The 13,729-nt window shown below is 41.5% G+C and overlaps 1 protein-coding gene across 4 annotated transcripts in view; it reads left to right on the plus strand.

Moving 5' to 3' along the window:
• Prp40 (pre-mRNA processing factor 40) overlaps positions 1–13,729 on the plus strand; it is an 874,860-nt gene that overhangs the window by 522,220 nt on the left and 338,911 nt on the right. For all 4 annotated transcript variants that reach the window (XM_068373863.1, XM_068373864.1, XM_068373862.1 and 1 more), the window contains exon 10: positions 9,485–9,598. In XM_068373863.1, the coding sequence (XP_068229964.1) occupies positions 9,485–9,598 (114 nt within the window). The remainder of the gene's footprint in view (positions 1–9,484; positions 9,599–13,729) is intronic.

Below are 13,729 nucleotides of genomic sequence, written 5' to 3' on the forward strand. Positions count from 1 at the left end.
TGAGGAACGAAGGGAAGCTATGATTGGGCAAGTAATGGAAATGATGAAAACTTTCATGGGTGAAGGCGCAGTCGGAGGAGTGGCCTCTGCTACGGGTAAAGGGTTGCTGGTGGAAGAAAAGGTTAAGGTAAGTGATAATGGGAAAGGAAGTGATAGTGATAGTAATAGTGATAGTGAAGTTTAAGGGACTAGGTATAGTAAGGATGAACAGAAAGATGAGAGGAAGGATGAAAGGAAAGGTAAAAGTGATGTGAAGAAAGAGAAGAAAAAGTGTCAGGATGAGAGCAAGGATGATCATGAATGGGTGAAAGTGGTAAGTAAGAGAAAGGGTAAAAAGGGAATAGTTAAGGATAGGAATTTGAGTGTTGAATTAGATTAGTTATATTCTAGCGAGGAAGTAGGAAACATGAAGGAAGGTGATGATAGCAGTGAGAATGAACGTGATGTGTGTAATACTGTGTTTATGAGAGAGGCACCTCGGTGTGAAAGGTTCAATGAGCATAGTAGTAGGGATGTATACGAGTTTTTCAAGGAGTATGAGAGGTATTGTCAGGATAAGTATGGTGATAGTAAGAGAGTTTGGGCTAGGGAGTTAGGAGAATATTTGTCTGGGTATTTGTTGATGATGTATGGAGTGATAATGAGTATAGGGGATGTTGATTATGAAAGTGTGAAAAAGAGAATAATTGAGCAGGTAAAATGTATGAAAGGCAGTGTTAGGTATAAGCATAAGAATGATTTTGATGAGGCACGGATGAATGCAGGAGAAGCTATATCGATGTATGTATGTAGGTTAGAAACGTTAGCAAGGAAGAAGTATGGGGATGAAGTCATAAATGAGAATAAGGAGTTAATGAGGAAGTTTTTGGCGACCATACCTGAGAATGTGAGTGAATTTATTAATTTGAAACGGAAGGAGAAAATGAGGTGGACGCAAGAGTGATTGATGTTGGATGATATACTCGAGATAGTTGAGGATTATGAGTTAGATAGATGTATGAAAGAAAGTAAATCTGTGAGTGTAAAAAGGGGAATGGAAGAAAGTGTAATAAAATTTGGTAGTTATAAGGATGCAATTTTGAGAGGGCCAATGAGGATAGCTGATCAGGTAATAGATAGGAGTGTTAGGGCAAGTAACGGAGGAACTGTGCAAGCAAATGGGGGATTTAGGCAGGGTAATTGGCGTAATAGGGATAGGAGTGTGAGTGCGCAACGAGGTAGGTCAGGTAGTTGTGTCCGTGAAGAGAACTGTTATAGGTGTGGGAAAGTAGGGCATAAGAAGAATGAATGTAGATGGGCTCTAGGTGCTTGTGTTGGATGTGGTGAGGTAGGGCATAGAATTAGTGAGTGCAAGAAAGAGAAAGGGGTAAAATGTTATCGGTGTGGTATGACTGGGGACATAGCGAGTGGATGTCATAGTAATCGTATGAATGTGATTTGTGGTAATTGTGGTAAGGATGGTCATTATGCTAGACTCTGCAAGGAGCCGCGGGGTAAGTTTACTGAATGTGGTGTAGATGGGCATGTAGCTAGAGTATGTAGGAAGAAGGGATTAAGTCAGCCAGGATGTTCGGGAAACTAGTTAGTAAGAGGGTTCAGCTGGGTGAATTCTCTTGTGTGTATGAAGGGAATAGTATCAATGTTTGTGAGAATGGGATGAATAATTGGTTAGAAATGAGTAAGTATGAACCCAGTATGCATGAGAAGTTAGGGTTGGAAAGTAAACAGTAAGTGTTAGTTGAATATAGGAAAAAGAGGCGTTTGAAAGTTTCAAGAGAGGAGAAAGTGCAAAGGAAATTTATAGGTATAGGTAGGAATCTGAATAAGTATGACAAGGGTGTAAATGTGCAAGTGAATGTGGAAGATAAATGTATTAATACAGGGGAAATGTGGCTGAGTATGAATGATACTTATAGTGTGTGGCTTTTTGTTAGATGATGTAAAAGAAAGAATGAATAACGCAAGAGTTAGAGATAGGAGAATGATAAGTAGCATGAATGAATCTTTTGCTAAAGTTAAGAATGTTTTTGATGAAATGGATGAATTGTTCACAGAAATGAGAGTAATTTTAGGGCCAGATGAGAACGAGGTAGACAGGATTGTACATGATATATTAGATGATAGGGATTTACATAGGAATAGTGTTAATGTAGCGAATGATTGTGATAAGGAAGAAGTAAATGAGAGAGTGTATGAAGGCCCAGTTACTTGGAGTAGAGGTCCCGTTCCCGACTGCAACTGGGTAATGAAAAAAATAATGTAAGTGGTAGTGTGAAAATGTAGTAGGATTTGGTAAAGTTAGGGGGGAAGAATGTGGAGGATTAATTTTTTTTGTTTTTTTTGTTTTGTTTTTTGCCAAATACTGAGAGAGAGAGAGAGAGAGAGAGAGAGAGAGAGAGAGAGAGAGAGAGAGAGAGAGAGAGAGAGAGAGAGAGAGAGAGAGAGAGAGAGAGAGAGAGAGGGGGGGGGGGTAGTTAGTGTATCGACTGTTTGTTGTGAGAAAGACTGTTGGTATAAATGAGGTTGTTTGTTTACTTTTCGCTAGGTTAGGAGAGTAGTAAATGTTTCGGAGCGAATGCTTTTTTTGATTGACTGCGACTTGAAGCAGTTGTGTGATTTGAATGCTGGATTATATTTCTTATTCTTTTATCAGCGTGGAAGTGATTGATTTATTTTTATGAGTAAGTACAGTTTTGTTTATATTTGCTTGTCGTGATTTTGAATGATAGGAACAGTTTATTATTATTTATCTTTGATTATAGTGCTATAGTTTAGTTAGCTAGAAGTGTTCGTAAGTGTTTTTATTTTTTTGCAGGCCGTAATTCCTCCTTTGGAGAGGTTTTCTTTGTATGTAAAATTGTTTGTTGACGACCTGGCTTATAATAAGGAGTTGGATACGACTGTTCAGATTTAGTTAAATGTTGATGACACCGACCGAATGATATTCCGATTGCTGTTGATGATGATGTTTATGACGATGATGATGAGAATGATGATATCTACCAACCCAATCAGCGAGGCAGTTGTGGCAAATTGCCACACAGTCAAATCTGTTGCCCGCAAAGCTGTGATAGTGGTAGTTTGCCGTAAAAGACAGTTGGCTTTGTGTTGAGGACAGTGTTGGTGTCCGATAAAAGATATATTTATTTTTGGTTTTGGTGTGCGTGTAAATTTAAATTTGTTAGGTTTTTTGGGCGGTTTATATGAATGGTGTTTTGGTTATTGTATATATAGTTAAGTTTTGATTAGTTTTAAGTGTTTATTTTGATAGTGGATGGTTTGTGATTTCTTTTAGTTTTAAGAAATATAGTTAAGGATATGTTTTATTTTTATGTCCTTTTTGGGGAAAGTTTGTATTGAAGAGAAATTTGTCAGAGTGATTCAAGGGTGTGGGGGTTGTCCTTGCAACATCCCGCCACAAAGTCTCCCACAAAGGCTTTGGCTGGAAACTTCTCATAAGCATATCTGTTCCCTAGTAGGGAACATCTAATATAAATGCTAGTTTACCGATCGGAGACGGAGAAGTACGAACGTTTTTTTGTCCTTAGAACGGGAAACCTCCATTACGAACGTTCTCCAACTGAGTTCCGGACACGACTTTTAAGTCGAACTACGCATGTATGCTTGTCATGCGGACAGTTCGGTGTTACTACTCCGTAGTAGACTTATGCTCTTTACTCACCCAACAATATATTGAAGATACGTCTCGATCCCCTCTTGGGTTTGGTTGGATGCGTTCGGTGATTACTGTACAGTCTCTTGTCTGGAAAGCGATCTCTACGGAGATTTGCTATTATAACATAAGCTGTACTGATTAACTGGTTTACCGTTTGGTATCGGTCTTATTCGGCCAACCACACTGGATTAGTGGCAGTTGGAGGGAGAACAGGCTGTTCGCCTTCGTTGCAAGAATGTGCAATTAGCCTAGTTACCAGTCTCGACATCATCTCGAAGTGTGTTTATTGCTATGCACTCCCCACCCCTCATTGCTGGACAATCCGCGGATGATGGGTGGCAGACGAGAGCTTCTGCAAAGAGGCCTGTCTTCTCGTCTTCCCTCTGAACCTGATGCTCTCTATAATGCATCAAAAGAGAGAGAGGGGGGGGGGGCATATGCCATACCATTCCATCCTCGTCTGTTGGCCTGATTCAGAAAGGTACCAGCATTCACCTCTCTTAGAGAACCATCTAGCAGTACAAAGCCTCAGATGGACAGAGGACACCTAGTTGCCCCCATCTGCTTGCGTCATTCCTGGTATAGGAATGTGCTTGCAAAACCACCCAGATAGTGGGCTCCTAGTGTCTTCGAACCATCTTGTATCCAACAAAATCTTAACTTTGTGGGGTCCCCGACTGTGGTTATGCTCGCAGCGGCCCTGATCTTCGGGCTCCCACTCGACCGTTCTCCAGGCCCTCAAACAAGATGTATTCCAAGATCGATGGGGCGGCCTACAGGTGTACCTTGTTCCCCCCCCCCCATTCGGTCTGGTGAAAAAGTCCTCAGCCAAGTCAGGATAAGCAGGATCTTATCAACGACTCCAATAGCTTCACTATGGCATCCTGCAGAATGGTTCCCAGACCTTTTGCAGCCCCTGATGGAGCTCCAATAGCTTCGCTATGGCAACCCGCAGAATGGTTCCCGGACCTTCTACAGCTCCTGACGGAGTTCCAAGGGATCTTCCTCCACGGCGCGATCTTCCAAGCAGCCACATGCTAACGCTTTCCTAAGCTGTAGCTTTGCTTCGACTTCTCGCCTGGGACGACCCTACACCACCCCTCTCAGAGAGGCCTTTTGCAACAGGTTACGGAAAAGATGTCTAGGCACCTCAGACACTTTTCAGTGTCGGTCTTCCAGGCGAAGTGTTCGGTCCTTTGTGACTGATGTCGTGGAAGGGGATTCTCTCCCATCAGTGCCTTTACTTATGCAAGTTTGAGATACCTTGTCCCCCATCGGATCTCAACCTCCTCTTTGGAACGCGGTTCGGGTCCTTCAGTCTCTGAGGACCCCTCTTTACGAACCTTAGGCCCAGCAGCAGATCGCTTCCTTACACGGAAAACGCCCTTTCTACTCACTTGGGCTTTTGACCAAGAGAGTTAGTGTGTTGCCTTTGGCAACAGGTTACGGAAAAGATGTCTAGGCACCTCAGACACTTTTCAGTGTCGGTCTTCCAGGCGAAGTGTTCGGTCCTTTGTGACTGATGTCGTGGAAGGGGATTCTCTCCCATCAGTGCCTTTACTTATGCAAGTTTGAGATACCTTGTCCCCCATCGGATCTCAACCTCCTCTTTGGAACGCGGTTCGGGTCCTTCAGTCTCTGAGGACCCCTCTTTACGAACCTTAGGCCCAGCAGCAGATCGCTTCCTTACACGGCAGACGCCCTTTCTACTCACTTGGGCTTTTGACCAAGAGAGTTAGTGTGTTGCCTTTCGCAACAGGTTACGGAAAAGATGTCTAGGCACCTCAGACACTTTTCAGTGTCGGTCTTCCAGGCGAAGTGTTCGGTCCTTTGTGACTGATGTCGTGGAAGGGGATTCTCTCCCATCAGTGCCTTTACTTATGCAAGTTTGAGATACCTTGTCCCCCATCGGATCTCAACCTCCTCTTTGGAACACGGTTCGGGTCCTTCAGTCTCTGAGGACCCCTCTCTACGAACCTTAGGCCCAGCAGCAGATCGCTTCCTTACACGGCAGACGCCCTTTCTACTCACTTGGGCTTTTGACCAAGAGAGTTAGTGTGTTGCCTTTGGCAACAGGTTACGGAAAAGATGTCTAGGCACCTCAGACACTTTTCAGTGTCGGTCTTCCAGGCGAAGTGTTCGGTCCTTTGTGACTGATGTCGTGGAAGGGGATTCTCTCCCATCAGTGCCTTTACTTATGCAAGTTTGAGATACCTTGTCCCCCATCGGATCTCAACCTCCTCTTTGGAACGCGGTTCGGGTCCTTCAGTCTCTGAGGACCCCTCTCTACGAACCTTAGGCCCAGCAGCAGATCGCTTCCTTACACGGAAGATGCCCTTTCTACTCACTTGGGCTTTTGACCAAGAGAGTTAGTGTGTTGTATGATCCAACCTCTGATGTCTCCTACCCTAGGAGATGGGGAGAAGTAATCCTCAGCGGCATCCCTGAGTGGATTGCCAAGACTTAAATCCGAGTGTGCTGTACCCTAGTTGCAGCCCATTTTGAATAAAGAGTCTTCCTTCGGTAACCGGAAACCCATCAACTGGGGTTTTACCCAGTGAGGAGTCTGTAGGGTTACCTTAAAAGAACGATACCAGCTCGCCCCCGTGTGTCGGCACTGTTGACCTGCACGGGGAAGGTCAAGAGGAGGACCTCAAGGATTTCCTTCCCCTCTGGAATCGGAAGGCAATTGAGGTTACTCTTAATCTAGACTCTCCTCCATCCTAAGACCCAGAGCTCGTAACGTCACTGGCGTTGCTACGTCCATGGCGTTCAAGAAACTACTCTGTGGTGCAGATACTTTTAAGTGGGCATGTGGAAGCTTCAATCGACCTTCACGACCCACTACCTGCAAAGACGTAACCCACAAGTACATGGAGACCTTTTCCATTGGTCCTGTGGTGGTCGCACAACAAATGGTCTAAACACCTCAGGCTCCTTGATGGACAATTAGCAGAGAGTTGAGGGCTGAGGCTATTGGATTAGTCTGGGGTGAATGAGTAAGAATGCCTGGCTCCTTTCTTCCTTTCACCTTCTCTCCTCTGGGGAAAACAGCTCCGCAAGCCTTAGCATAGCTGACCTCACCTCGCTGCAGGTAAGACCCATTTCCCTTGTGCCTTCTAAGTATAGAAGAATACTTTGTTACATCCCCAATACCTTTTAGAGGGAGGGTATTTGGTAAGTCTTTAAGAACAATAGATTCTGTACTCGAGTTCCTATGTTAGAGACAAGCCACACTGTTAGTTCCACTCACACACAAGCTTCTGCAGGCCACTATCAGTGCATTACCTCATATCGGCACTTGATTTTAGCGAGGGTAGGGTCCCTTCTACTTTCGATCACAGATCGAAATAGAGAGGACCCTGGGTCATGACCAAGGCCAGTTGGTGAGGACTTCCTCCCTCCTAAGAGTAAGTCACCCTATTATGAATAGCGAAGGTTTGTATCTGTGTCGGAACAAATAACAAATTTGGAAATAATTTGTATTTTTCCTAACATACAAACCTTGAGCTATTTATACAAATTGGCCCGCCACTCTGTCCCTCGAGAAGTCCTGCCATAAAGCAAAGTGGTTACTCAGCCGAGAGGTGTGAGTGAGCGGGGTAGCCAGTCTACCCCACCCCCCACCCGCTAACTAGCGGATGGGGTAGTTATCCCTCACTAAAATTATCATGGCTCGTCTTTCAGCTGCGCCGAAAGTAATACCCTATTATAAATAGCTCCAGGTTTGTATGTTAGGAAAAATACAAATTATTTCCAAATCTGTTATTTTTGTGTGAAGACATAAATCAAGAAGTAATGGTTCGTTCGCACCACGAATAGCCATTCCTCGAGTATGTGCCTGGAATGCTGAATCGCAGTTTGGACTGCCAGTCAAGTAGTTCTCCATTGAAGATGGGGTCTTTCTGTTCTGTTAGAACGAAATTCATGCTGAAAAATGCTAGTGGTCAGCAGCCGTCTTCTGTATCTTGTTCAAGTACTACCCCCATTGCTTTGTCATTTGCTTCCATGGTCAGTGTAAGGGATCTATTGAAGGGAAGAAATATCAGTGTTGCAGTAGAACTAAGGATTTTTTAGCTTCTTGAAATGTTTATTGCTATTTGACCAGCATAATGTTTTGAGTTTTCCGTAAAAGCATTTGTGTAAGGGTGACATGATTCTAGCCAGATTGGGTTTGAAATAGTGATAGTAACTGATCATGCCTGTAAATTCTTGCAGTGCTTGAATGATTCCTTGGAAATCAGCAAAGGCTTGGATATTTGTCGGGAGGGACTTAGTCATGGCTTATTCTGTGACCGAAAAATTTTACCATATTTTTCACTTATTCAAATATATCCTGTTGAACTTGTATTACTCTCTTTATATGTTCTTTATAGTTAGGGTTAAAAATCAGGGTGTCGTTGACGTAAAAGACTCTGCAATTCATCAAGGATGTTGTCCAAAGATGTTGAAAGGTAGCAACCGTGTTTTGAAGGCTGAAACTGCTGTATTTAAAAGTATATTTCCCGAAGATATGCTCGTATAACAAATAGAGATCATACTCAATTTCCTGAAAGAAGGACAGCAAAAGACTGACTCGTTTCCCTGAAGGATGACCTTAGTTGGGTCTTCAGAGTTTCATATGTGACTGGTGTCTGGCTTGGTTAAAACATTTTGCTATTTGTTTGAAGACATCTTTGGGTAAGAACTTGAGTACCATTAAAGCTTTTTGTGATGCCTATGTGATATTCCATGACTTGAAGATAGATTTTGCCCTCAAGAACTAGGCTTTTATGCTTTGAAAGGTAGCTGTGGCAGGGATTTCGTCAGGAGAGTAGGTGGTGTCGGGCATCTTCGGTCTCTCTGTGATCGCCAATTTGCTGCTCCTGGTGTCGACACAAATACTGGCTTGGATTAGCTGGTTTATTTACTCAGAAATCTGACATAAAGCCACTCCTTGCTATTTACATTTAAAAAGGTGCATGTTTACAATCCAAATGGGTCTAGCTCATCTGAAAAATACTTGTAATATATTTTATTTACAGGAACAAAACCATTTGAATCATCTTAATTTAAAGCTTATAATATTCATTATTAGAGGTCCGTTTCTATTTTGAAAGTTGCGTTCAATTGTTCCTGGATTAAACATAAAAAATTCTTTGACTACGTGTTGTTTGTAGAATGTCTGATTTCATGGTGTCCAAGGGAGGTTACGTTTTGGTGATCAGAATATTGCTGGGAGACTATGAGGAACTGTTTTATAGGCCAGTAATTTATAATGGAATATTCAGTTTCAGAAATTGAAATCAGAGACCAAATTTAGTAATTTACAATTTCTGGCTGCATGTATGTTGCAATATTATTTTGATTAGTATATTAATTCAGTTAGTTTATTAGTGTCCCTTAATGATTTTAGACTGTATACTGATTGCATTGGGATGGACTAAGAATTTTGTATACAAAGTTCAATTCAAGATGAAATTTTGGGCTTTCAGGGCTCAGAAGGTATGACCTTTCTCAATAATATAGGTACTACTGCGCCCCCCCCCCCCCCACATCAGATCCCTGTGGTACTCAGCATATGAAGCTCAGAAAAATTTCATTGAAATAAACATTTTTAAAACTGGAATGAAATATTTTCATGCTTACCTGAAACTAGTGCAAGTTCCCAACTTCCCCCCAGGCACAGTAGTTTACACAACAGGTATTCCTCCAACATATCTAAATTAGTTGGAAAAAGTGTTTGCACACTTTAAAATTATGTTTATTACTACCTTAAAGCTTTAGATTTTGTTCATATGTTTTACATTTTGTATGCTATTTTTTCAGCTATGGAAAGTTGTTCCAGAGTCTGAGAGAAGGGAAGTGTATGAAGATGTTATATTCAGCTTAGCAAAGAGGGAAAAAGAAGAAAATAAAGCAATGCGGAAGAGAAACATGAAGGTAAGGTAATCTCAAGTTGAAAGCATTTCAAACCATTAAGTCATTAACTGCTTGCTTTAATAAATACAATGCAGTATATTAAAGTTAACTCCCCATTAGCATGAGGGTTATGTTCATGGAGATGTGTTAATGGAAATCTTGTTAACGGAACATAATTTTTCCATAAGAAATAATGGTAATAGGGAGTGTTACGTTCCTGGACGTTGGGAAAGCCTGTCTATGTTCAGATTTTGTTACTATGAATGTTAAACAAACACATTAATATATTTTGAAGGTCACAGAAACAATAAAAAACACACATTCTTACTCTACTTGTATTCTCTTTATGGTAAAATAAGTTATTACGCATATACATACACACTATGATGCATCATTCTCTTCACCCCTTTCGAATTTCGCCTGCCTTGCTCCCATTCCCAACCTCACCTCCCTCTCCCTCCTCACCAGCAATCTCTCTCTCTCTCTCTCTCTCTCTCTCTCTCTCTCTCTCTCTCTCTCTCTCTCTCTCTCATATTTTTTTCATTTAATTTATTTCATTATTTATTTACAATGAATGTTATATCAATAAGCTCATTTGAAAAAAAAAAAAAACACGATAAACAAACGCACAATATTACTACTTATGCGTATTAAACACATTAGCGATTTATTTTTCTTTAATTTTGGTAAATAAATAACAAATCGTAACATATTTTTCCTTTTAGTCTAATGATTATTTATTTACAATTAATTTTGTATCAATAAGTACATATTTTAGTTAAAAATCACAATGAACAGTACTGTGTGGTATGTATGAATGCACAATGCTACTATATATGCATATCAAACTCATTAGCAATTTATTTTTCTTTCATTTAGATAAATAACAGATCTTAACATATTTTTCATTTTAGTCTAATGGTTATTTATATCAATAAGTACATATTTAAGTTGAAAAAACAATGAACAGTACTTTCTGGTATGTATGAATGCACGATGATTTAAATATTTTTGGATATCATAGCCAATATACACGAGACTTCTGCCATAACTTCTTCCCTGAGGATTACATGGTGTAGTGTAATTAATGTGGCTGGTGCCATGGCTAACCTACTACCTTATAAATTACCTATTAATTAGCACTCTATCATACACTTTGCCAACCACACTTAACAAACTAATACCCCTTTAATGACAACACTCATACCCATCTCCCTTACCTTTGTATTGTGGAACAATACACACACACCCAGTCCCCTGTTACCATTGACAACATAAAAGAGATCAAACAATCTTACAAACCATTCAAGTACAGTCACACCTCTTCCTTTAAAATCTCAGCCCTCATACTATCACTACCAGGTGCTTTTCATTTTATCTAGTACTCTCTTCACTTCCTCTCTTGTAATCTCACTTTCATTTTCATCTCCCATCACTGGCACCCCATCACCTGCAAGATCAAGTTTATTTGTATATACATATTTATTTTTATTTAAAGAGCATGGATATTTCCACATTCGTTATTACTGCTTGCTTGGATGAATGGGAGAAGGGATCACAGTTGGGAGGTATTTGCATTCAAAGTTATATGTGAGAGTATTGGATAATCTCAGCCATCCCGAAGATGGTTTGGACTGTTTTTGGTTGAGTAATCAGAATCTGGTGGGCTTCAATGTTGGAGGCAAGATTCTTGGCTTCTGGTTGGAAGCCCATCATTGCAGATATGGGTATAATGATTCCATATTTTCTTGGTCCCAGTTCCAACAGGATGGTCTAGCTTACACCTCTGCTTCTATGAGCTGTTTTGGTGCTATCCCACAGGTAATGTATGGAGTGGACCATCTGGGAAGTATACTCTTTTTGTGCCAATAGTGGAGAATGCAAATTTTTCCTTTCCCACATATGATACTTTCTTAATACAGTGAGCCCTCGCTACTTCGCGGTTCGACTATCGCGGATTCACGACTTCGCGGATTTTTTTCATAACGCATGTATGTACATATATCGCGGATTTTCTGGAAATTTCGAAAATAGCCGCGATATATGGAGACCCCAAATATTTCGTTAATTCCATTAATAATTAGTAATATCTGCTCTTAATGATGGTTCATTGCATTACATATGACATATAATTCAGTACAGAAAGAAATAAAACACGAAAAGAGAATGTGATCATACGATAATTCAGTATACGTAGTAAAATTAAATCGAACATGAAACGCAAATCAGATGCAGTCTGACTTTATCATATTTAAATGGTGTAAGGCTGCTGATGGCTACTACTACAAATGTAATGGATGTGCATCTTTTCCATGAATCTTTTGTATGTATACGTACGTAGTACTGCATCCAATAATATTCTTTGTTGCAAAAATCACATCTCGAATAAGCGTACATATCCTACAACAAAACAAGCGTAAAATAGCGTGCATAAAGCATACTATATATAGTACATTGTATTTGAATTTGTAGCTACTACGTAGCATGTAAGACGGACTGTGAATGGTTCCAGTGCTGATAGATGACGAATCAGCTCCCAAGTTTTGTAATCTAGCCTGTGATTGGTGTTTTGACCGCTTCTCCGATTCGCAGCATCTTCTCGCGGCCACTTTGTTTGCCGCTCTCTCGATGGGTAGATGCTGCTACGTTACTGTGTAACTTTAATCTGTGTTGTGCGTGACTGTTTGAAGTTGAACATTTTGTTGAACTTTCTGTTTAACCCCTACAATGGCTCCCAAGCGTTCTGCTTCTACTAAGGCTGGTAGTGAGCCTAAACGCCACCGAAAAATGATGACAATTGCTAAGAAGGTGACACTTCTCGATATGTTAAAAGACGGTAGAAGTTACGCGGCCGCAGCCCGCCATTTTGGAGTGAACGAATCCACCATTCGCTACGTTAAGAAGGACGAGGCAAACATAAGAAAGACGGCTGCCATCACCTTTAGCCGGTCAGCGAAGCGAGTTGTTACCGCTTGTAATAAAACGATCGTCCGTATGGAAGGTGCTTTAGCCGTCTGGATTGCCGACTACCGGAAGAAGAACATAGCCTTGGATACAAACACCATCCAAACCAAGGCTTTGGGTTTGTATGAGAATTTTGCGGCAAAGGAACCTCAAGACGACGATGGCGACCATGCTGAAGAAGACGAAGATGATGTACTAGATGAACCTCAAGCAGGGACATCCACTGATTCCCAGCCTCAGAAACAACGTTTTTCCGCCAGCAAAGGATGGTTCGTGAAGTTTCAGAAACGCTTCGGCCTGAAAAGCGTTTCCCTGCATGGCGAGGATGCTTCCGCTGACACTACCGCTGCTGAAACTACCGCTGCTGAAACTTACGCGAATGAGACATTTAAGAACATTATCACTGAAGGTGGATACAAGCCCGAACAAGTGTTTAATATGGATGAGACTGGCTTGTTTTGGAAGAGAATGCCGTCGCGAACTTTCCTGTTCAAAGAAGCCAAAGCCTCTGGCTTTAAAGCATTCAAAGATCGTGTTACCCTCGTGATGTGTGGCAATGCTGCTGGATTTTTGCTAAAGGCGGGGCTTATTTACAAATTGAAAAACCCTCGCGCTTTGAAAAATAAAAATAAGAATCTCCTTCCCGTGTACTGGATGCATAATCCAAAAGCATGGATTACGAAGATCCTGACCTCATACTGGTTCCGCCAGTGTTTTATCCCACAAGTCAGTAAATATCTCTCAGAGAAGGGCTTGCCATTTAAGATCCTTCTCCTTATGGATAATGCTGGTGGACACGCAACTGATCTATCGCATGAGGGCATTCAGGATGAGTTCCTGCCACCCAACACAACATCATTAATTCAACCGATGGACCAGTGGGTTATCAGGGCGTTCAAGACCCTCTACACGAAGAATACCTTGGCGGACCTAGTTGCGTGTGTGGATGCTGCCCAAGATGATGAGGATGAAACATTCTCAATTTGAAGGCGTACTGGTGGAAGTACACAATAGCCACGTGCCTGCAGAACATCCAGAAGGCACTGAAAGAAATGAAACCTGCTACTGTTGATGCGAGCTGGAAGAAGTTGTGGCCCCAGATTGTTTATGATGACGAGGGATTTACACCTGCTGAGATTCAACACTCTGCAATACGGAAATCTGTGCAGTTGGCTGCGATAATTGGAG

The sequence above is a fragment of the Palaemon carinicauda genome, chromosome 5 (genome assembly GCF_036898095.1).
Source record: "Palaemon carinicauda isolate YSFRI2023 chromosome 5, ASM3689809v2, whole genome shotgun sequence".
NCBI classification, from domain to species: Eukaryota; Metazoa; Arthropoda; class Malacostraca; order Decapoda; family Palaemonidae; genus Palaemon; species Palaemon carinicauda.